This window comes from Hesperophylax consimilis, chromosome 9 (genome assembly GCF_061612785.1).
Source record: "Hesperophylax consimilis isolate HC1 chromosome 9, BYU_Hcon_1.0, whole genome shotgun sequence".
Classification (NCBI taxonomy): Eukaryota; Metazoa; Arthropoda; class Insecta; order Trichoptera; family Limnephilidae; genus Hesperophylax; species Hesperophylax consimilis.
The window spans coordinates 31,574,005-31,599,048 of record NC_142844.1 but is presented as its reverse complement, the minus strand read 5'-3'; the positions used below and the strand labels follow the sequence as shown (position 1 = coordinate 31,599,048).

The 25,044-nt window shown below is 33.1% G+C and overlaps 2 protein-coding genes across 3 annotated transcripts in view; both read right to left on the bottom strand.

The window, feature by feature from the left end:
* Positions 1-633: 633 nt before the first annotated feature.
* LOC149421241 (TBP-related factor-like) lies at positions 634-7,341 on the bottom strand. Its single transcript, XM_089635433.1, has 6 exons — positions 7,068-7,341; positions 6,563-6,990; positions 4,465-4,611; positions 2,450-2,546; positions 1,873-2,071; positions 634-1,068 (listed from the first exon to the last, which is right to left on the bottom strand). The coding sequence occupies exons 1-6, from the start codon at positions 7,191-7,193 to the stop codon at positions 992-994; spliced, it is 1,074 nt and encodes a 357-aa protein (XP_089491559.1). The 5' UTR covers positions 7,194-7,341; the 3' UTR covers positions 634-991.
* A 6,788-nt stretch (positions 7,342-14,129) lies between these two features.
* The window catches only part of LOC149421240 (ATP-binding cassette sub-family G member 1-like), a 62,102-nt gene continuing 51,187 nt past the window's right edge, over positions 14,130-25,044 (bottom strand). For both annotated transcript variants that reach the window (XM_089635430.1, XM_089635431.1), the window contains exons 5-10: positions 24,034-24,179; positions 16,733-17,222; positions 16,451-16,619; positions 15,739-15,839; positions 15,499-15,654; positions 14,130-14,756 (exon numbers count right to left, since the gene is read on the bottom strand). In XM_089635430.1, the coding sequence (XP_089491556.1) occupies positions 14,376-14,756; positions 15,499-15,654; positions 15,739-15,839; positions 16,451-16,619; positions 16,733-17,222; positions 24,034-24,179 (1,443 nt within the window). In that variant the 3' untranslated portion in view covers positions 14,130-14,375. The remainder of the gene's footprint in view (positions 14,757-15,498; positions 15,655-15,738; positions 15,840-16,450; positions 16,620-16,732; positions 17,223-24,033; positions 24,180-25,044) is intronic.

Below are 25,044 nucleotides of genomic sequence, written 5' to 3'. Positions count from 1 at the left end.
ATACAAACTGATTAAATGTAAACTGTCGATTTCCCGAAAATGAATAAATAAAATAAAACTCATTTGGGAAAAATAGGTACCTATAATATTGCGTCTTTTTATGACGTTCTCTAAGACCTGAGCTTTATAGGTAGAAAAAACTATTTGCACAGTTAAGATATGCATATTATTATTTTATTTATTTTATATCTTATGTACGGGCGCAAACTAATAATTCATCTCGATATTAAAAAGCATAACGTGTTAAAAGTGTTTTATTCAACAATATTGAAAATAACTCCATCTATCAGTGTGAAGTTTTTAAGTATATTTTAAGAATACCATTAAATTTAAAGTACTCAAATCTAATTAAAAAATTCAACAACATTTATAAAAAAACCTTTCAAACCACTTTAATCATTCTTGTATAAAAAAACACCACAAAAAAATCGTTACATAATAGAGTTACTTTTTCATAAAGCATAATAGGATTATTATTTTTACTAATGATATAAAAAAATGGAAACAGAAAGGAAGTTAAATTGTCAAAATATTTTTATTTATTTAGGAACACATACACAAAAACGTATAAAATTAATTTGTATAAAATAATCAATTTCTCTCTTATGAAGGAGAACATTTATGCGATGAAAATATGTATACATAATATGCTTTAAAAAAAAAAGTTTTGTTAAGATATCAAATTATATCATCATGTATTTTAATAAGGATCCAATCAAATGTGATTTCAATTCATCACTCATTTTCTGATTTTTACCTTAAGTAGTATCATAAATATCATAATAATTATTAGAGATAGTCCATAGCGTAATGCAGGTTTGGATATTAAATTATTGCTTAGTTTATTTCTTGTACATACAAATTTTACAATTTGTAAAATAGAGATAGAGTAGCCAAAATACTTTGAACAAAATTTAAATCTCCGCTGTGATAATTTTTTAGTATTTTGAGAATAAAGCCCAATTAATTAAATAAATAACAAAAATATAAATTAATTTTTCTTGAAGCTTCTCAAAATAGGGTAAATGATATTTAGAGATTCTACAATGTCGTTCTTCGACTTCCCACCTGAAACAAAAAAAAAAATTTTAGTATAGGAGAAAAGTAGGGTTATCAAATTGCAGTGTAAGGGACATCCTGCCTTCCACAGACGGTGGAATAGGGGGCGACGGTCAGAGCAATGGTAGCCGGTATGTCCGAATGGCAGGGGACCTGGCTGTCGGGTTGGTGCTAGGTACTTTGCAAGGGGAAAGGGTATCTTGGCGGTAACGATTTTTGGAATTTTGCTTGCAGGAACTGCTATGGTTGAGCATCCAGAGGCGGGAGTCCAAGGGGCAGCAAAGTCAGGAGGCCAAGTCTAGTGTAGAAGATCCAGAGGTAAGCCATCGGGGCAGAGAAGGGAAGCCGGCTAAGGTCCGAGTGAGTGCCTGGTGGATCCATGCATTTATTTCAAACCCCTCACTCCTGCACTTTTAAGTGGGCGGAGGCGGGGCGCTACTTCCTTTTGTGGGGTTATAAAGTTTCGCAGGTCGATACCTCTCTGCTCACCACTACGAAGAATAGGTGCGATGGTTAGTTAGCTAGTTTTAGTTAGAATATCATCGCCGGGCGCATAATACCTCCAGTATAAAAAATTATAAGAAATTTTGCAACAGAGTGAAAAAACGCATTTTTAGGCAGGAAATGAAGTGATTATTCATTTTATTTTTATTTATTATGTACATAAATAATAATTATGACTATAAATAAATAAATATATTTATTTACCTTTATTTTCCAGCTTTAAAAATGGTTTTTTCACTATTCTGCAAAATATATTACGCGGTATTGTGCACACACTGCGATGTTATATTGCAGATTGTAATAACCAACCTGTGAAAACTATTTTCCCATTAACAAATATTAGGAGGACGATTCTTGGCCGCACCAATCTATAAACAAGTCCGGGAAACAGTTCTGGTTCGTAGGATGTAAACTGTCCGTGTGCTTGTTGTAGGGCTTCTAACCGAACGGGAAATCTCAGATCAGCTGTCGCCACAAAGTTCTGGATCTTGAACTCTGTGAATTGAACCTGTAATAAAGTGCATTAAAAAAAATCAAAGATATAATTAAGTAGCAAGAGAATGACACTGTTTAAATTTGTATAAAGCAGAATATTTTATTAGCTTTAAAAAAAGTGGTTTTACATTGAAACCATGAAATTTTGTAATTGAACACACTACTTTTTACACTAACCAACATTTGTCTAATCTAATTCAGTTACATTAATTAAGGGATGTGTGTAAATAATAGAGTCCATGTTCCATGCAAAATCTGTGTAAAATATTGTTATTGTCGGGTGGAGCGACTATGGAATGGTCTATCCCGACCGCCAACGAATGTAATTATGATAATCTAATACATTAAAAACTGATCTACATAATTACATACACAATAAATTTATACTAACTGGATATCCTAATTTCTGAATAATTCTTGAAAACTTCCTTGCAGCAAATAACGAGTCATGTTCATTTTTGGCACCAGTGCAAACTAGTTTTCCTGACCTGAAACAATTAATAAAAAAAAACTTGTAACCAAGATTAGATTAAGTTTTTACATGAAGACTCATGCATTTTATTTTTGTTTATCTACACAAAATTATTGCAAGCTATCACTCAAATTTAATATTGCTTTACCACTATAGTAAGGTCATTGCTTGTTATTATATGAGTCGTCAACTTGCAAATGGAATTTACTTGGAATGGACTTGCTTGAAAGCATTTGCCATTTTGCGTTAGGCGAGTGATTGTATTGAGTGCTGTGCTCCTTTTGGTGTGAGACGAGATCGTTAAATCACTCCATTGGAATTAATATTTTGGGTACTTCCCTTTAATTAAGCTTTTTAAAAACGTTACTACTACACATTTCGGAAGAAATTGTGGCTGGTAATTGGAAGCATTTCCTAACTCCCGTGGATGTCACTTCCGTAGAATGATAGGTCCACAGGAGTGATGCATGTCCACACAAGTGACATGTTAAAGAAATAACTAACTAAAGACAAATTTGCCTTAAATCTTTGTGCAGTAGTGTATTTATTTAGTATGTGTATATAAACAAAAACAATTTACGTTAATTCATTGGGTTCTTGATATTATCAAACAGACACAGGTATTCTATCATATTTTTGTATTTTTGTGGCAGTAGAACATGGCAGAATGGGTAAACCAAAAAGTAAACTGTCCAAAGAAGCAAAAGCGGAGTGACTGCGGAAACAGTAGAGATATAGCATGTGAAGGGTGATGGAAGAGAGAAATGGAAGAATGACCCAAATGTAATTGAAGAGAGCAGAGCTAAATATGGAAAGAAATATGTCATTAAGGAAGAGAATGGGTTCGTAAAAGCTTACGGAATTACAAGGAAAGTCATCATGGTAAGGGAGCCCCCGATAGCATTGGAGGCTGCGTAAGAAGCACAACAGACTCCCTGGTTGATCACGGAATGGATATTCTTGACTTTAATATCTTAGAAATCTCCCTAAAAGATATCTGCAGAAGAATAAGAGAGATTAAAAGAGAAAGAAAAAAATTCCCTCAGATAAATGAAAAAATCCTATGTTTTGTAAATATACTTTTCCCTAAATCTAAAGGAATCTTATCACATCAATGCACCGGAGATTAACGACCTAGCGACAAAATACAATTCAGCGATTCAACATCTGGCAAAATAATATAAAGTTGTGGGTAAGAAAAATAGTTATGAGAATCACAATTTACACAAGAAACTGTAATTTTGTTGTTCTCAATCGTGGCGCACACGGTCACGTAGTAAAAATTCAAGGTTTGTACGTTTACAGTTTTGGTGCCACTAGAAGTCTTATCGTCGCTCACATTCACAATGCAAAAAATGGGATTCATTTCAGAGTCGCTCTTGGGCGGTAGAATTTGAATGGCGTGCTATTTAAAGAGTGGTAAAATTAAAATACACGTTTATCTTTTTTTTTACCTATTTTATGGGAGTTCACTCTAGAGATATCCACACATTAGAGAAAACTGCTACTGTTCATGATAGCTATGTAAAAATGAGTTTGAGTGGAAGAGGTAAAGTTACGTAGAAAACTATATTAGATTTGTTAACAACATTGATTAAAGATTCTGGGTGGAGACCGAAAAAAATTGAACAATCAATATATTTATGTATCTATTTCGGAAGTTACACAGTAAGTTTATGAAGAAAGACAAAAGCTTTGTGTACATCACGTTTTAATTAACACACCAAAAAATCTTGGACAAAAGTATGCCTCCATCGAGGCAGTTTAGCAACCAAATGAAGAGTAATATGTCAATAACAAAAATTATAAAGTAGTGTACACAAAGAAATTTTGTTTCACTTTACAAATTATTATCTTTTACACATTATCAACCGTAATACCATTTTAAGTTTAATGTTTTCATGCATGAAAAATTAAATTATTATCAACATTACCTAAATACTAAAGCTGTTGCTCTTGGTTCAAGAATTCTCATCACAACGCCGTGGAATCTGGAGGGATTGTATTCCGAGAATCGCGTTCGACAGTAGATGTCCAGTAACTTCAATTCACAGCATAAATTTACAGTTGACACACAATTTCTATAAGAGGAACAAATCTAAATGATTAAAATAGAGAAATTTAAAAAAGTGTTGACAGTTTCTATTTATATTATATTTGGTTAATGCAAGCTATTGTTGATAAGAACAGCTAGATTGTTGATGATCCAACCTGTTCCTATTAACAATAGGTATAGTAAAACATTCGCTGCCAGGACCTTTTGTTACCATTCAAATCTCATATGATTGGTCCGCCCATGGGAGTTATTGACAATACAGCAAATATAGTATAACAAATAATACTGGATTACTCAATAGTAGTTTTGGTAAACTTTTAGAATTGCTGGCTACGCTCAATAAAATACAAAAACTTGGCCGAACTGTCAAAGTTTAGGTAATTTTTGGATAGGGCCTGACACGCTTATTACGAAAATTTTTTAGAAAAAAACTTAATATTCGCCTTAATTACTATAAAAGAAAACTTTTTACATTTCGGGCGGCGGAAAATTATGAATTTAAATTTTCAATTGCGTTAACCAAAATTCACTTCGCGAATCGATGCGGCGGCAATCAGCTGCCATTAAGTACGTCACTGTTATGTTGGTATCCCTGATACATTGCGTAGATACGACTATGGCTAACTTCGTGGAATACAAATGGATTGGCGCGAAATTATGAAAACACAACAGAATTATAATGTTAACAAACTTTAATTTTTCTAAAATTGAGGGAGATACAGCCCTTTCTTTTGTATCACAAACCATGTTACACAAACCTAGCGTAGCCAGTAAACTACTTGAAAACTGGGATGTTTTTCTTGCCTTGACGCGAGTAGGCGTTATAAAGGGGCACTTTCTTTTGTATCACAAACCATGTTACACAAACCTAGCGTAGCCGTTAAACTACTTGAAAACTGGGATGTTTTTCTTGCCTTGACGCGAGCAGGCGTTATAAAGGGGCACTTTCTTTTGTATCACAAACCATGTTACACAAACCTAGCGTAGCCGCTAAACTACTTGAAAACTGGGATGTTTTTCTTGCCTTGACGCGAGCAGGCGCTATAAAGGGGGCACTTTCTTTTGTATCACAAACCATGTTACACAAACCTAGCGTAGCCGCTAAATTACTTGAAAACTGGGATGTTTTTCTTGCCTTGACGCGAGCAGGCGGTATAAAGTCTGTTTTTCATAATTAAGCGCCTTTCATGTGTATCCCACAAAGATAGCAACGGTCGTATTTAGCTCTTGTTAATGCATCAGTGATACCAACATAACAGTGCGTTCCTAATGGCGGCGCATTGTCGCCACATCGATTCGCGAAGTGAATTTTGGTTTTACGAAATTGAAAATCAAAATGCATAATTTTCTGCCGCCCGAAATGCAAAAAGTTTTCTTTTATTTTATTTTATTTGGAAAACCAACAGTTATAATAATTACAAAGTATGGTGTATTAAGTGTTAATTATTTAACCAATAATAGGTTTTCACTGAAGTAATTAATTAAGTATAGTAATTAAGGCGAATAAAAAGTTTTTTTCTAAAAATTATTCGTAATAAGCGCGTCAGGCCCTATACAAAATTTACCACTGAAATACTTACTTTTCATGGTTACCTAACTTATTCAAAGGGTTTTTAAAATAAAATGTGCATATTAAGCGTATCCCTATATTCTGTATAGTTACCAACGTAACTATTATGCAGTATTTTCTATTCCCCCGGATGAAAATAGTTGCTTTTATAGTAATTATGTTGAATCAAAGAGTTATTTCAGAAAAAAAAAATTGTATTAAGTGTGGCCATTAAGCAAAAGCTTAGGGCAGTGTTTATCCCGCTTCGTCCAAGAGTTGTACTTAGTTCACAATGGTAATTTAATTATTAAAAAATTACATATTTTGGTAAACAAAAATAACACAGTGACTAAAGATAGTAGGTAAACTATTCTAGACCTAGGTTAGTTTTGTAGTTTAGTTAATAAAAAGGGGAAGTAATTCTCACTGAAGTTTAATGCTGCTCTTGGCTTGATCGGGCCCACTGGCTATGGGGGTTTGGGCAGCCAGGGAAGCATGAGGGTTCTGAGATCCATGCGATGGAGTAAATGCACTGTGTGTTGGAGTAAAAGCTATATCCCCACTGATTTTACTGTGTCCCGGAGTCTGTGGCAAGCCATCACTGTTAAAATTAGAACTATCACAAGAGTTCGATGAGTTGCGGACACTTAATGCCGCGTCAGCTACTGAAGTTCTTAAGACATCACTGTTCTTGAAATCTTTTTCAACGTTTTCTCCTGTATTCGAACAACTAATAACACTTGAACGAAAAGAATTCGCATCGGACGGGGAGAATGATAAATTAGGTTGAATACAAGACGGCCGAGGACTCTTCTCTTTTGCCAAGAGGGAAGGAGTAGCACCACGGGCAAATAGCTGCGAAAATACGATAATTAGTACATGAAATACTTAATAAACTTTATAATTAGATAGTTTATGGTTGTTATAGTCACCGGAGATGGTATCGGTCTGCCTGGGGAAGAATTGAGCCAGTCAGGGACAGGAACAGCTGGCGTGATGCGTTTCACAGGACTGTTCATTACACCACGTAATCGTGAATCAAAATCTTGGATGTCCATATCAACTTTTGTTGCAATGAGAAATAAGCTTGACCAACGACAGAAATCACTGAAAAGAGAACATCTTTCGTTCAAAAATCAAGAATATTTCAAATCATTGCATCAAATGTTATCAAACGTCACGTCATCCGGCCACTACAATATTGACATTAATAACCATAGATAATTTTGACATAAACACGTGCAAAGAAAATTTTACAACTATCGCCCATTGCGACTGCTAGTGATGGGCATATAACGTTATTTCAAAAATACTTTTTTCTTTCTTTAAATAATGAATCAATTTTCAAAGTACTTACTTTAAAGAGTTTTCATTGCTTTAGTTTTTTTTTGATGTTTCACTTCTATAGAAGCTGGCGCTTGTGTTTAAAAAAGTGGTGAGCATTAAGATGAAATATATTAAATGCTTGTCATTATGATTGACGGAAATATGTAATATAGTAAATAGTATATATTATATAGTATAGTAAATAACTAATAAAGTAAACAAACAAATTAAAATTTAAAATTAATTAAGAAGACAGTTTCATAATTTTGGCATTTTAACATTGAACTTTTCTTTAATCGATTTTAGTATGTATTTATGGTTTTAGATTGCTCTTATATTTTCGGGTAGGTTGTTGAAGTATCTTTTCCTTTGATATATGTAATTATGTTAAGCAAAAATGGTGTTACATTTTTGTGTTGGAAATACATGTTTTTGACGAGAACGACTTATAGTTAAAAAGCTGTGATTTTGTTTTTCTTTTATTATTTCAATTATTGTGTTTTTTCGGACAAGATCGTTAAATTTTAATACTTTAAATTCTTCAAAAATTAGGTGTGGTTGATAATCTCTTGTTTTTTTCCATGTTATTTTTGTAATTAAGATATTGATATTAATAATCACATTTTTTTACCAAAAATACTAAATTACTTCTTCCAGTCGACTACACTACGTAAGTGAGTAAACTTTTATCCGAAACTACTGTTTTAAACGCACTTTTTTTCAAAAATAAACTTTAATCGAAAGGTTTGTAACCTTTCCCTTACCGTGCTAAAAAAATCCACGCGTTCCGGTGCTGTGTAGTCAATACACATCTCAAAATAAGCGATTTAATATCGGAAAAATATGAATATTCATAGCTAATCGCTTATGTTTATTATATTTTATATCAAAAGTGATAATAATTGTAATTTAATTGCTGAAAATATAAAAAAACCATCGGCAGATGCTGAAAAACCGTGCGAGGGGTTCACATCTAACGACGGTCCGCGTCCGACTCGTCCGACTGTCTGGGCTGGCGGTTGGCACACACACAGCTGTGCGGTCGTAGGTATCGATGGTCTTAATCAAAATACAACTACAGACGTGCGGATTTCTCATGTTCCCCCGTAGCGAACTAAAGCGGGTGTCATTTCCTCGCACACTCTTCGCGTAGCAGTATCACACGGTTGATAGTATTGGTATATGTGTTTCAGATTTTTAACAAAAATCTCCGATTTTTAATTGAATTTGAAAACTTTGTAAAATATTATTTTTTAATTCAGTGCATAAATGTATAAAGGAGGAATACCTAAAATCTGAAACCAGAATTTATTATATTTATAGAGTTATTAAAGTTATTAGAAGCAATGTGTAGTAAATACACACCACAGGTAAAAAAAGGTTACGGTAGTTGTATGTAAACGTTTCCCTTTCCTGAAATTGATTTGTTGGATGAAACAACCAAGAAAGGAATCCCAAAAGGCTGTACTTTGTCGCCTACAGTACTTTATGATCGACAGATAGAGGTATGTTAAAGTTCACCAGGTAATCAATTGAATGATTCCATCATGATTGCGTCAATGTTTGGCAAATTATCGGACTGTCCTCGTAGAAAACCACTGTCTGTCATGTTTTTAGGTATTTAAATAAATGTTTTATGAAAAAATAAAAAAATAAATCGGTTTAGAATGCATAACTAAACGTTTATAGCAATCAAACCAGCAACGAGAACAGAAACACGTAGAAGCAATTTGACGCGAGGACGTTGTGACGTCACAATCTCGCCAGCCAATCGTGTCTCGTTTATTGGTATTTGAATGTTCACAACTTTAAAAGTGAATTAATTGATTGGTGTCCAGATCTGAATAGCCAGGCTTCCCCACATTTTTCTTCCCTATATCCTTCCCCTCCCACTACCTTCAGTCTCTTAACATACCAATTGGGTATGCCATAATCTCAACGGCTTTAGACGGTTGGGAGCAGTTGGGACCAAAGATATTAGAAGAACGAGATGTGCTATGAGCAGTTCATACTGTGCGGAATTGTTTTGCCCAGTGTCGCCGGTTTTGTTCATCAATACGACTGCACACCTTCGCTTACGCTAAGGTATCCGCACTAATTCATAGAACAGATTTCTGTGCGTACACGTCCCGATAGTATGCAAAGTACCCTAATTAGGTAGTACTCCGCCTACGGTCCGGCGTCCAACATAGCATATCTCGTTCTTCTAATATCTTTGGTTGGGACTCTTGTGCAGTTTCACATAAAAAAACTGCATGGAATCTACCCTGTATGTAATACTTTCCCTTTGCAAAACTTTTGATCTACGCGGAAAATCGGTAGTTTGGGTTTCTTATATCCAGAGATTCTCTAGCCTTTCCCCGATGAAATAGAAAATTTCCTAAGTCCGAACCATTCTGTTCAACCTTCCCGTCATCGGGAACTTATTCCAAAAGCAACAGGATAAAGAACCAGTTCCATGTTGTGCTGGGGTTGCAAAACCCAAGGCTAAACCAGATGGGCGTATGGAAGGTGATCAACGGTGACGGTAGGTACCGCAGTGATAACCCATATCAGCTTACCGAGGAATAGACATATTATTGTCTTTTTTAGTAAACCAAATTTAAAAATGTAGTTATGCATAGTAGTAGGTACATTATAATTTGATTTATTTTCACTTTCTTTCAAGTTAAATGGAGTTCGGAAACACAAAAACAATGAATACAAATAAACAATAAAAATGTCGACCGAAAGGTTTGAAGATGTTTAAAGCACGTCGTCGTTTAAAACAATCAACATAAAACTGAATGCTGCAAGACACTGCCCAGAATAGTTCCACATGGGTGGTTTATTTATGAGTTCCACACTAATCTGGGCTACAGACCGTTACCTTACTACATCAAACTTAATTTCCTGCGCAGCATTCGGTTATGTCGATTACTTACCGACCTACGAGACGACGGTTGAAGAGTTCATTCTTGGTACAGACGGGGACTTATTTATTCCCTACTCTTATTCATGGCCGGCCCTGAGCCAAACGGCACTTGACGAAGGTAAGATTTTGGCCCCCCTTTTCAAAATCAGAAGATCCCTAGGTAGGTGATCAATGTAATCTATATTATTTGGATGATTTGTATTTTCGTCTAGCGCTGTTTTTATGAAAAATAATCTAAAGGGCAAAGTGTTAGGACTGTTAGGGGTAAGGTATTAACAGTGCCTTGGCGCCAATTCGCCGCCCTGAGCGGACTGCTCCAATTGCGCCCACATAGAGCCGGCCCTGCCTTTACTATGCAAATCAAAGGGCGCAAAATTATTGGAGGCGCATCACGGGCGATCGCTGGGGGCGCTTAAAATATTTTCAAAACTTCTGCTTTCTTGATGTAGTGATTTTTGCCCCATATTCCATATTCTCTTTCAGCCTCACAAAATATCCCAATTGGGGATGACACTAAGAGCTCCTATTTAACATCTCTTTTTTACATGCATTGTTTCTAAAAAACAGAGAGAGTAGACACGACCAATAATGCAACAATAAACTGTGAAGTTTTTGTGAAATTCGATGTTTAAAATTGATGAAAAAGGTCCGTGAATCCTCCACTACATATTTCATTCATATTTTTAATTCGTTCGCGGTCGGTCCGCGATGTACAGTTGTAATATTTTTTTGGAATTATTGTTATGTTATACGTTAACGATTTCAGTGACTTAAAAATAGTCCGCAGCTACCCCCCCCCCCCAGGGATTTAAAAATAATATTGTGGGGAATAACTTTTCCCTGAAATTATATTGACACACACCCCCCCTCTTTGGATGCAAAGAAATATTGTGGGGAATCATCCTCTGAAATTCCCTTAGAAAATTGTGTTCTTATCAGAAATTCTATAGCAACCCCTACTCCATGGATTAGAAAAAATACTGTGGGGAATCCAGTACTCAGCAAATGGATAATACCCTACACAAATACATTCTGAAATCTAGGGAAGTTCTATGGAAATTCTAGAGAAATTTCAGTGTGAAATTCAGGGAAATAAAACATTTGGGTATACCATCACTGGTCAGTGGTCAGTTGTCTGACGACAAAGACGTGATTGGTTTATTTATGACGACGACATTCGCGAAGTTGTTTAATTTGCAAATGTGAGTGGTTTATTTATGTTTCAAATCTGTCCCCAAGAGATGCCCAAGAGGTGAGTGGTTTATTTATGCCCAAGAGGAGGCCGGCGTGTCATTGGCGTAGGTGTCCAGTACAGTACATTTATTTTAATTAATATATAAAAAAAAATGGTATGACTGAGGATCCTGAGGAACATTTATTTCGTATTTTAACTGCTGCAATTTCAGAGAAATGCTTATATGTCTGCGTGTGTAAAAGTTGATGGAATGCATTAATTGTCACCGACAACGAGACTATCTGCCGAGTTTCAGCTCGATCGGATGTCGGGAAGTAGGTTATTTTCCACTTCCAAGAATTGCATTTATTGATTCACGACAAAAAAATCTAAATTCTAATAAATGTATTTAAAAAATAAAATCGAGCCCATATTATCCATTTGCACTGCGTTCCATCATAACTCAACACAATGACAATTCAACACACCCTTAAAAAGTGATATAAAGTCATTAAAAAGTTATGAAAAAAACTAACATATAAACCTAACCTGAATATATTAAAAAAAAATTATGTAGCATATTATTAATCTAGTTTTCGTTTCAACACTTTTCATAACTTTATATCAGTTTTTAAAGGTGTGTTTAGTTGTGATTTTGAGAAGTTATTCGGTTACTTGCATTGATATCCTTACCCCTATATTATAACACTGGTGGAAGTATTGACATTACATTATTTTATCCAATATATAGAAAACAGATATTAAACCCAGTAAAGATATTGGTTTATTTGAGATAAAATCTATTTTAATATAAATACTTTACAAATAATAATTCAGGGGTGGTTTTCTCTAAAGTGCGTTTGTGCAATGAACTCGCATAAAGCAGACAAGAAAATATGAAATTTTTTTATTATAATTTAACAACACTTGAACATCAGCACCCTTGCGCCAAATATTTTTATTATTATTGAAAGAGTGAGTCATTCAAATTCTGCCCAAGAGCAAGTCCCATATATTATGCACTATGATTAGCGACTATGGCCGTTAGGGTGCGTATAAACACGCTAGCCGAACTGCCGAGCTGAACCAAGACTTACGGGAAAGGAACGAAGCAACCGCAAATGGCGCAAAACGGCTTGCGGCTGCTTTGTTCCCTTCTAGTAATACGTGGCTCTGCTAGCGCGTTTTAACACATTTCTTCAAAACATACTAGTTGTACCAGAACGGTTCTCCTGCTAACGTTAGGTACTTTCTAGGTGATTATGTATGCAGCGACTTTGAGATTTGTTAACACCAAATTTTGTGCGGAATACTATTTTGCAAGAATCAACAGATTTTTTTCTGTGTTTATTGTATTTTAAGTTTGTTACGTCAGTCTAAGAAATCACATTACTTAGCCACAGACCAATCTCTGCAGTGTTATGAGTCAGTGATGTGATGAAATTCCTTTGGATCTAGTGAAAATACACACAATATACGGAGAAAAGAAAAAAAACAGAGTTTTTTGGAGGGATTTTTTCTTCTCCGTTTTTAATCTCCGATTAAACTTAGATACGCCACGAACCGCCACTGCAATTATTATACTAAAATTAATGGTAACTCAATTCACAGAAATGTTTATACGATACACAATAATTTATTGTTACTTAAACTAATGATATTCATTAAAATTTCTGAAGCAATTCTTATGTACATAATAACATTTTTATTCAATCTCCTATCCATTTTACAGTTAAAGTACTGTGTATTTACAATATTTATGAAATACAACTCATTCATTAAACAATGCAAAATCAACAGCGTCGAAAGAGATTTTTTGAATGTCTAGTTTATAAAGATGAACAAGCAGAGATAGCCCAACATAAGTTTTTTAAAAATATTTTGTATGGCAAACAATAAGCTTATATTCATCATTGAGCAAGTAAAATAATTGTTTTGAATATGGTGCAGCCATGATAATGGAACATTTTTAAGCACCTGTATAACTTCTAATGCAGTGTTCCATTATTTTACAATTTTCACAACAATTTTTCGTATCCTTAATTATGTACACATAAATTTTGTAAAAAAAACTAGTAGCACATACCTACTTGCTTTCACCTATATTTAACACATTGATTTCATGGAGATATTAACTAAAATTTCCTCGGAGTTTATTTTATGAGAAACTAGAATTTGTACATAACATAAATCACATTACAAATATTAGTAAGAAAACAAAAAACTTTGAGAAACTCCCTGACATGAAAATTATATTTGTCTCATTAGTTCGTAGCCAATTAGAGTATAATTCAGTTATTTGGTCACCTCGCCATAAAATTCTCATTGAAAATGTTTAAATAATTCAGTGAAAGTTTTTAAGATTTATTAATTTTAAGTTAAACATCCCCTCAGAACAAATAAAATACATTTTTAAAAATTAAATATCTCAAAAATATAAACAATCTATGCTTCTTTTTCAAAATTGTAAATTCAGTGCTCGAGTGTTTCAAACTTTTGAGTCTGGCCAATTTAAGAGCAGTCATAAGGTATAAGAACACTACTGACCACACCACGCAGGACCTTTTTCAATGTGACCATTCACAGACAAACTATGTAGCTTAGGCAGTTTTCAATGTCAATATATTATTTCTGATATATTCAGATTATAATTATATTTTTATTTTTATTCCAATTGTAAACCAATGTAGTGCAAGAAATTATTTTTTGCAACCATTGTTTATAACCCTTATGTACAAAATTGTAAAAAATTCAATGTGCTAAATTTATAAAACCCGTGGGGGTATATAAAGAGGAAATAAATAAATTAGCAAGTATTATCATCTCCTATGAGTTAAAATTTAAACAGTTTGGTAATCTACTTTGCATATCAGTCTGAAGTTTGTAACGGAGAGCGAAGTATGCTATTAATCTATACAGCACGGTAAATGCGACGATACCCAGCATTTCATATCCATAACTGGTATTCTCCATACCAACCTCCTTCATCAGGAGCTTTGTGTTGGAGTAATGGCAGTATAACTGCTCACATTGCATCTTGGGTCGGTTATCAAATAACGTACTTGAGAACGCTGCCAACGAATAGCGTACATAAGATATACGCATGAAGAACTTCATTGCCGCTTCTATTTTAGGACCAAATCCTATGCCGTAAATTGAAATTGCAAAACACGGTATTACTATTGTAGGCGCAATGATAGATCCATTCTGTAACAGAAAATGCAAAATGTTCAATTAGTTCACTTGTGAAAAGCTGTGCCGAATTTATTTATTTATTTACTAGCGGACCAAGTCCAATCAACACATTACATATTACACGAAGTTAATACAAGGATAATTGTTATAATAAACGATGTTATGAAACAAATAGGGCACAAAACAGAAGTGATAATGTCAAGTCAATACAAGAACAAGGTTTTGACGGAGTGCACGACTTCTGCAATATCAATACAAAATACTACTTGCGTAATGACTGACAAAACTCATTTGGGCTTACACAAAAAAAAACAAGGTTCAAATTCATTTGAGTTGACAAGTCTGGTCATTCTGGACATTGTGAATAGGATCCATAATTTGTGGAGTGTTGATTGAGGAAAAGCAAATCATTATTTCTGAGTCTACTGGAAGGTATATTGAAATTGTTTTAAAGTGAAAATATGTAGGCATATAATAAACTTAATGTTTACGAACTTTTAAATGTTTCAGTTTTTGATACTAACAGGTGAAAAATGTGGTGGAAATACATTATTACGATGTTAAATTTATTAAAACAATTTAAAACATTTATTTATTTATTGACCTTTACCGGTTTCAGCCTATCACGGCTTAAGAGTTATTTATCTTCAGACATGTCAGACTTTTTGAAGGTGTTTTGAACAGATTTCTTCCATTGGACAAATAATAATGATAATATATTTTTCTCACTTAGAATATTGTTGTTTTTGTTTACCTTTGCATTATAAATAGATGAGATGGCATAACCAAATCCTTCAGCACACATTCCTGTGACCATTGCTGTTATGCTGAAGAACAGGAACCTATCCCACTCCAGAAGTTGTCCGGACATCAAGTAGGTAATTGTTACAGTCACCATTCCCAGCATTGACTACAATTACGATCATATTTTAATACACATACCTAATACGTTAATAAACTTGAGTAACCATTAAAAATAAATATGTTTCCTCACCAGAAATGGAATTCCAGATACAATTAGTGCAGCAAAATATGCGTTGAATCCATACCATCTGTTAAAGTATTCCCTCTTTATGTGTTTTAACTCAGTTGGATCTAGACATAAAGAAAAACACCAATTGAATAATAATTCTTAAGATTGCTTGTTGGTCTGTGGCAAATAATAATATAATATTATTGAAGAAGAAGATAATACTAATAATCTAAACGAAACATGAAATAGAAAATAAAAAGATAACGGTCTTAACTGGGAAATAAACCCATGATCTCTTTCTTACTGGGACAAGGTCTTTATCCACTCGACCTTTGGCACCTAATTATTATACGTCGTATTTGTCGAACTCATATTTCAAATTCAGAATTGACAATTGTGCAACAAATTTTTCCCTTATTTTTGACAGCTATCTTTTTGAATGATTACAAAGTTGTAAAGAATAGATTTATAACCCAGATAGTGTCTTGGATAAACATATCCGATTTTGAACGGTGATATATTGCATTGATAGGTTATAAACTTCAAAAGTTAAAGAAAATTAATAGTTAAACCATTATTTACTTGATTATATTCTCTCAACTGAATTTTGCTTAAATGAATTAAGAGTTCCCAATGCCCACATGGATTCATTTGGATTATATATGTTTTTTTATGTAGGTATTTTGGTGGTTTGAATACCTTTAAGATTCAGTTATTAATTTCTTTTACTTACAAATGAGAATTGGCACCATGACATAGGTGTAAGTAAAAAATATAACAATTGTGAAGCAGAACTTAAAGTTAGTGATTGGTTTATCAGCATCGTTTCCAATATCAAAGAATATCCCTCCTAGGAACAATGCAGTGATCACGTGATGTAACAATTGGATCCATAAAGCCAGCTGAAACACAAAAATTGCATAAAACTAACAGTGTAACAGAACATAATAATATTATGTAATATTCTAATTTGATTCTCATTATTGAAATAAAACATTTTTTATAACATAGGTACCTTATTTCTGCACTTTTGTAGGAACATTCTTTTAAGAATAATTCCAAATTGTGTTGTAAATGACGTGGGAAATTCTAAGCCTATTTTAATAGCCTCCGCCATATCTTCATCATTAGTTTGTAACATTTTTTGATAAATTTTGATAGGTCCGTTACTTTTTTCGCATGCAACTCCTTCCCTTTTGGCTCCATTATCTGTTAGTATTGTCATTTTTTCTATGATTGAATCGTTTGAATGCACAGTTTCTATAACAAGGTCGGCGGGATTGTTTAAAGTTGAACAGTTGACACCAGATTTTGTCATAAAAGGCACTAAGAATTCTGGGGGTCCATGGAATACACACTGTCCTTTGGCTAAGATGTACAAATTATCAAACAGTGAAAGCAATGAAGCTGCTGGTTGATGAATTGTGCATATTATTGTTCTACCATTGTTTACTAAGAGTTTTAAAAATGAAATGCATTGCTTTATTGATACGAAATCGAGGCCACTGAAAAGAAGCAAAGAAACAAAAATGATTATTTCGTTATTCGTTAGGCAGCAGAGGATACTGAATTCGCTCCCCAGTGATGAAAGAGTATTGGAGGACCCTCTAAGTCTCGCTAGGAGTTCACAGATCACCATAGAACCATTCTACTATTTTGTGTATTGTTTTAAATCGTAAAACATTTGTATTTGAAAGGTCTCATCTATTAGAAAAATATCTTTGTAATTCTCGAAAATTCAATTTTCTTTATGGTTAATCAAAAATTCTCTAATTTAGATAAAAAAAACATGTTTTTGTTTTTTTAGAAGGAGACAACACATTTTTTTGTAAATTGTAATACACGCGTGAACGTGAACTATATTTCATGCATTATGTTCAAAATAATGAATCCATCAATAGGTAACTGATACTAGCAGGGCCGGCCCTAATAATACTTAATACCGATCACATTGTATTTGAGATTATTTTTCATAAAACGGCGTTACACGAACATACAAATCATCCAAATAATATTGGGCGCTTAAATTTTACTTGCTCCAGGCGCCCGCGCTGTTTGGCTTTGGGCCGGCCCTGAATCTAGTGACACTTAAAGAGTATTAATATTTTAAATTCAAATTTCGTCCTAACCATCACTTTACTTGGAATAGAAGAAGAAGAAGACTAAAGAAAAACTGTGCAAATTTGATTTCAATTGTTTTTCGGTAATATAAGAAAATGGATTGTTGAACTCTTGTTGGTGTTTTCATTGTGATGAAAAAACATGTTTTGGTATCGTTGTTTGTTGTTTCGTTTGTATCTATCTTATTTGCATATGTTTGTACCATCAACTTGAGGTATTATAAATTGAGCACATTATTATCGTCATACATCGAGTCACTAAAAATATAAACAGAAATAATTGTGTTGTGGTAGAGTCTACGTTGTCTATGTACCCACACATGCACAATTGAACCGATGCGATATAAGACATACCCACCCAGTCTAGTGTTGACGTCTCTCTATGTCCACATTAAACAAATAAAAAATCAACAAACAAAAAGATAGTGTACTAAGTTTAAAGTTTTAATTTATAATAAATTGAGGATCGCGCATCACACCTGTGTATTCTTATCTCACGGAGTTGCGTTTTTTACTGTTTTTACCCCAAGTACAAAACTGTCACCAAGTGTCAATCTTTTCGGAAAAAAAAACTCTGCCGTTATAAAGTTAACAAGTGTCAACTAAAGTGATTACCATCTTATATTGAAAGTTATCATCTAAAAATCATTTTTTACGTAGATCTCGCTTATAACAACATCCAAAATGAATACTCAGTGCATCATATGTCAACAAAATATTGACACCCCATCAGACTTTGTATGCTGTTGTCTCTGTGAAAGCAATTATCATCTCGGCTGTGCGGAAATTGTGGAATCCTCCCGTCGAAGTGCAAGAAATACATAATGGAAGTGTAAAAAATGCATTCAACATCCAAAAAATAAACTGAAGCAGACGACAAAAAATGATATTTTATTATTAAATGATGAACAGCCATCTATCGTCAAACAAGGTAAACAGATGAGTGAATCACCAAAAACTGACCCGTCCAGCCAAAAGGCACTGATAGTTTATCAATTACAACCACAGATGGCAATGGGCTACTTACTTCAGGATTATTTATTAATGAACTATCCAATTTTAAAACGGCTATAATGGAATTTGTTGAAAAAAACTAGACTCGTATGCCCAAAAATATGAATCGATCATCCTACAAAATCAAGAAATTATTAAATCAATACAATTTATATCGGAACAACACGATGAATTGAAAAAGCGCATAATTGACATTGAACAATCACAGAAAACAGTCAATACTGATATGATGGAATTAAATAAGCGTAATTCTATCCTACAAAATACCATATCCCAACAAGAAGACAAAATTGACCGACTGGAGTACCTAAACCAAATATACAATATCGATGTAAGAGGTATTCCAGAATCAAACACTGAAAATCATATTGAAACACTAAAAAATATATCAAAAATTATTAACTATGGAGATACCGCACTACCCTTACAATCTGAAATTACAAAAATATATAGGCTAGGACCGAAACTGTCCGAGAAGAATCCCAGATCATTAATAGTGTCTTTTAATAATATTAAATCACGTGATGATTTTCTAAACAAAATTAAAGCATATAAAAAATCCACTGCGACCACCACAAATAAACTAAACACAGCGGACCTAGGACTGTCACAAGAAGCCAAACGTATTTATGTGTCCGAACACCTGACACAAAAAAGAAAATATCTACTTTCACAAACAAAAAAATTTTCCAAAGAAAACGATTATAAACACTCCTGGACGGCTTCGGGGCGTATTCTGCTGAGACAAACGGACACCTCCAAAATCATCACAATAAAAAATGTCCTTGATCTCGATCGACAAAAACGTCAATCACTGCGACGGTTGATAAAAGGTATTTCATTCTTTATTGTGCTGCATAATAATAATAATCATTCGGCTGCTATCTTTTTTTTCGCAAGTTTTTATATGTGCCGGATCTCTAGTAACAAAGTATATACCCAAAATAATGACTCTTTACTGTCTTTAGTATTTTTATCTTGTAACAGAACGATTATTGTAATAATTGCTAATCTTGCTACTTACTATTCTTACTATATTTTATCTCCTTTGTTTGAAACTCGAGTTCTTTCAGTACCCTTTAAGCAAAAATTTGTTCATTCCGTAAATATTATTTTTCTTGCAAGTTTCTATTTGTCTCGTATCACTCTTAACAATTTAAATACTCAAAGTAATGTATTCTTACCTTCTTTAGTAGATTTCTCTTATACGAACATAATTTTTGTAATAACTGCTAATATTGTTGCTAAACATTTTTACCATATTTTACTTCTTATCATCCAAACACATTATTTTTTAACATTATTTAAGAAAAAAATAGATCATTCTGTTTTTTTTTTTCCTAGCATGTTTTTGTATGATCCATACAACTATTTTCCATTTATTAACCATTCAAATTAACATATTCGTACTTTCTTGTAACAGCATAACTATTGCAAAGATTGCTAATTTATCTTGTAATTACTCTTACCATAGTTTATTACTTTTGGTAAAAACTAAAGCCTCTTTAATATTCTATAAGAAAACAGTAGATCATTCCATACGTATTGTCCTACTCACATGTTTTTATATGATTTACACCACCATCAATAATGTATTTACCCAAAATAATGTGTTCATACCTTCCTTAACAGATTTCTCTAGTTTTGACATAACTACTGTCACAAATTCTAATGTTTTACCCTATTTTTCGATATTCTCACCATATAAACAAATAATACCACTTTTATTAACACGAATATTTCTCACCAGTATTAATATTTGCGGTTGTTTCTCGACAACACTTAATACATTTACCTCAATACTATTTAAATCTTGGAAAGAAAGTTACTGGAAATGCTCTAACTCTGTTCTAATTACATATTTGTTCACTAACCTTGTTCTTATCTATTTATCACACTTACCCATACTCTTCATACATGCTTGTGATACAATTAGCTGGTACTAATCAAACGAAATGATTGATATTAATCTACAAATAGAAAACCACGGTAACGTGATTTCTCCTGAAACCAATGATGCCTCAAAGTGCATAAATATTCTAAAACCCTATAAATGATTAAAAATATTCTCAACAAACATTCGAAGCATTGATAAGAATTATAATGACCTACTTGTAACACTTGCCGATTTAAATAATATTTTTGACATAATAATTTTAACTGAATTTTGGATCAAATCAAATTACACTCACAAAAAAATTACAGGATTTACAGTTTTCAATACACAAAATAATAAGACACAGTCAGATGGAGTAATTGTCTATGTAAAATCTGAGCTGGACCCGATTATCTCTGAATTATTCATCGATAATGCCAACTGCCTTAAAATAAAAACCATCCAAACCACAATTCTTGCACTATACAGGTCACCTAAACACCAAAATATTCCATCCTTCCTTAAATCCTTAGACTTGGCCTTATTTAACTGTACACCAAATGAAGAGCTAATGGTGATCGGTGACATTAACATAGATTTACTTAAACCAAAAGCATCACAAACACTCGACTATAAAAATCTCATCATTCTCTGAAACTCTCTTGCAACATATTGAGGATGTCACTGAAGAATCCCATGTGAATAATTCAAAAAATAAAAAAACTGAAACCATGGATAACAGATGGCCTAATTTTTTGTATTAAAAAACGGGACAAGCTTCACAAAAACTTAATCAATAATCCAGACATTCAAGCCTAAATATTTTATAAAAAGTACAGAAATATATGTAATAATATCATTAAAACCACAAAAGAAAACTACTACAAAGAAAAACTGTCCAGAGTCGGTAATAATAACAAACAAATTTGGAATATCGTCAAAGAAATATCTAACACTGATCACCCAGTACAACCAATCAATAAATTAAACATCAACGGCCAAGACACCTCCCTAAATGACCATCCAGACACTGTGACCAATCACATAAATGAATACTTTTGCAATATTGGTAAAAATCTAGCATCAAAGATTTTAAATAAGACATCAACCGATGAAAATGCCCTTGCCGACATTATCAATCAATGTGCCAGTGAAACAGATAATATACTCACCTTAAACCCGACCAACTACGATGAAATTTCTCAAACTATTGGACAATTAAAGCCCTCTCATTCGTGCAATCATGACAAAATTTCCTCAACTATACTAAAAACAGTTGAACCCTTTATAATCCATCCATTAGTACATATCATTAACCTCAGTCTCACTAAAGGTGAATTCCCAAACAAACTCAAACTTGCCCTAGTTCAACCAATTTTTAAGTCCGGAAATCCTACTGACATAACAAACTACAGACCAATTTCTATATTATCATCACTATCAAAAATTATTGAAAAAAAAATTGTAAAAAAAAGACTTATCGACCATCTTACAAAATATAACATACTCTCGTCAAACCAGTATGGCTTTAGAGAAGGACTAAATACAGATTCAGCTATTTTAGAACTAACATCACATATAACACAAGCCTTAGACAAAGGTGATAAATGTTTGGCAGTATTTCTGGATTTAGCTAAGGCATTTGATACAGTATCTCATCCAATCCTTCTAGCCAAGCTCAAAAAAATCGGAATAAAAAATAATGCATTTGATTGGTTCAAATCGTACCTCACAGACAGAAAGCAATGTGTTAAGCTACCATCGCATAAACCATCCCATTCAACTAGCATTAACTTTGGTGTGCCACAGGGCAGTGTACTCGGTCCCACACTTTTTCTCATTTATATCAATGACTTATGTACACTATCTATTATTGATGGCAATATAATCACTTTCGCCGATGACACTGCCCTAGTACTAAAAAGTAAGACATGGGAAGAAACATTTCATAGAGCGGATCTAACATTGCAAATTATTAAACAGTGGTTGGATGATAATCTACTCACCTTAAACATAACTAAAACGAAATATATAACGTTTAGTCTTAATATTCCGAGTCAGCCTTCAATCAATCATACACTAAAAATACATTCTTGTAGAGATAAATCTAGTTGCCTGTGCAATCCACTAGAACGAGTAGATTCCATTAAATATTTGGGTGTAATAATTGACAATAAACTACGATGGGAAGATCACGTAATAAATGTTACAAACCGTATACGGAAACTAACATATATCTTCAGGTCATTACGAAATATTCTAAATAAAAATACACTAAAAACGGTATACTTTTCTTTATGCCAATCAATTATATCTTACGGTATAGTAGTCTGGGGAGGATGCTCTAACACGATATTAGATCCATTAATTAAAGCTCAAAATTTGATAATGCGGACTATTTACAAAGTACACTATATTCACCCCACGAAGGACTTATTTAACGACTTCAAAGTACTCAACATAAAATCCTTATACGTCAAAAACATATCCTCCTACTATAAATTCAAACATACGAAAAAAAATATTTTTGAATCGACCCAAAATACAAGATATTCCAACAAATCCAATTATACTGTTCCCCCAATAAAAACCTCAATGGCACAAAGACAATTAAACTTTCTTGCTCCAAAAATATTCAATAATTTAACGTTAGAAATAAAATCAATAGCCAAATACGACAGTTTCAGGAAAGCGCTCGGGGATTTTTTGATGTGTGATTGTTATAGTGTTAGTAGCCTATTCCAAGTACTCAGATAGAGGTGTATATATTGTTTATATGCGTGAGGATGCGTCATATGGGTGTATGTATACATGTGTTGTTATATGTATATAGGTATGTCTGCTGCTATATACACATGTGTGCTTGCATGCACACATATTAAAAATTATATATAGAATTATGTACATTTTTACAATCTAATGCTAATTTACTTCTTTCTCCTTTCTAATTTCTATCTTCTACTTTTTATTACAATTTTTCCAAAATTTTAGCTTCATCTATAGTTACTAATTTCATATTTTTACACTAGATTTCATATTTCATACAAAGTAATTACACTCAATCGGTCACCATGAAACAGGCAGCCGCCTAGTATGGTGATTCATTATATCTACTTTATGTAAATTTCAAAATAATGTAACATGTATTAAATAAATAAATAAATAAAATAAAAATGTTCTCAGTTCTCATGCCTGGAACTGGGGTTACTTGGTAAGTAATTCCGATCTGACAATAAACAACTACTCGTATGATGACACGAGGGTCATAATTAACTAATTAACTAACTTACTTAATAATTAACTTACGTGGTAGGCTCATCGAGGAATATAATAGGTGGATTATTAATAAGTTCCAATGCTACTGAAAGCCTTTTTCGTTGACCTCCAGATAACATTTCTGCACGGGTATCTTTGCAGCTTGATAAACCCAACGTAGAGATAATTTCTTCAACCTAAAAATTGAAAAAACAGTGGTTATTACTGGTTGATGAATACTATTATTTAGAACGCATGTCCGTCTCTCTGCCCCACGAGCGATATGCTGAAATAGGCCAAGCCATGACACTATGTCGCAAGTGTTAAGATTAAAATGGTTAGATTAGGTATATAGGCCTTTTTTCTTCTCTTTTAAAAGCATGTTGAATTGCCACTCCCCTGAGTTGCCATGGAACAAAGGAACTGGCTATTTTTAAGGTGCAGGGAATTATTTGCATTTGACGGTCTACCTTTTCTTGTGTGCCAAGTAATCGAGTTGTTAATGTTTTACTTTAATTCACATTATATCACAGTTTGACGTTTGACGTAAGTCACTAACTAACTTGTTTGTATTCTATTTTAAATGCACATAATTATTACAGTTTGTTGCAAATAATTAAATTGTTTTTAATAGTTTAATGCACATTATTATGATAATTTGACGTAGGTGATATTTTTGCGGTGTTGAATATTTAAAAAGTTAAAATGAAAGACCATGTTTAAGAGGCCATAGCAATTTTATTGATATTTAGTTTTTTTGTATGTTTTTATTTAGTTATATATATTTTTTGTATGTTTTTATTTAGTTATAAAAAAATTACATTTTTATATCTAGTATAAACCTTTTAACAACTTATTTCTATTACGCTGAGGACACTTTACAATACATATAAAACTTAATATTTATAGTATTTATGCATAACCTACGAAAAGCAGCAAGGCTTTAAGCTTCTTTAAAATTTGTCGGTAATTCATTAAAAATCTTAAACCCTTTAAAATAGATTATTTTGGGTATATAGATTATTAGGTATACAATACATATTATTTTGTTATTAAGAAATA

What these genes read in the sequence shown, in the direction of transcription:
- LOC149421241 (XM_089635433.1), bottom strand. Translation starts at nt 7,193, where the DNA reads ATGGACATCCAAGATTTTGATTCACGATTACGTGGTGTAATGAACAGT. An exon ending in GCAGACCGATACCATCTCCG is followed by an intron (nt 6,991 to 7,067) that starts GTGACTATAACA and finishes GTATTTTCGCAG; the next exon opens with CTATTTGCCCGTGGTGCTAC. An exon ending in TTCAGAAATTAGGATATCCA is followed by an intron (nt 2,072 to 2,449) that starts GTTAGTATAAAT and finishes ACTTTATTACAG; the next exon opens with GTTCAATTCACAGAGTTCAA.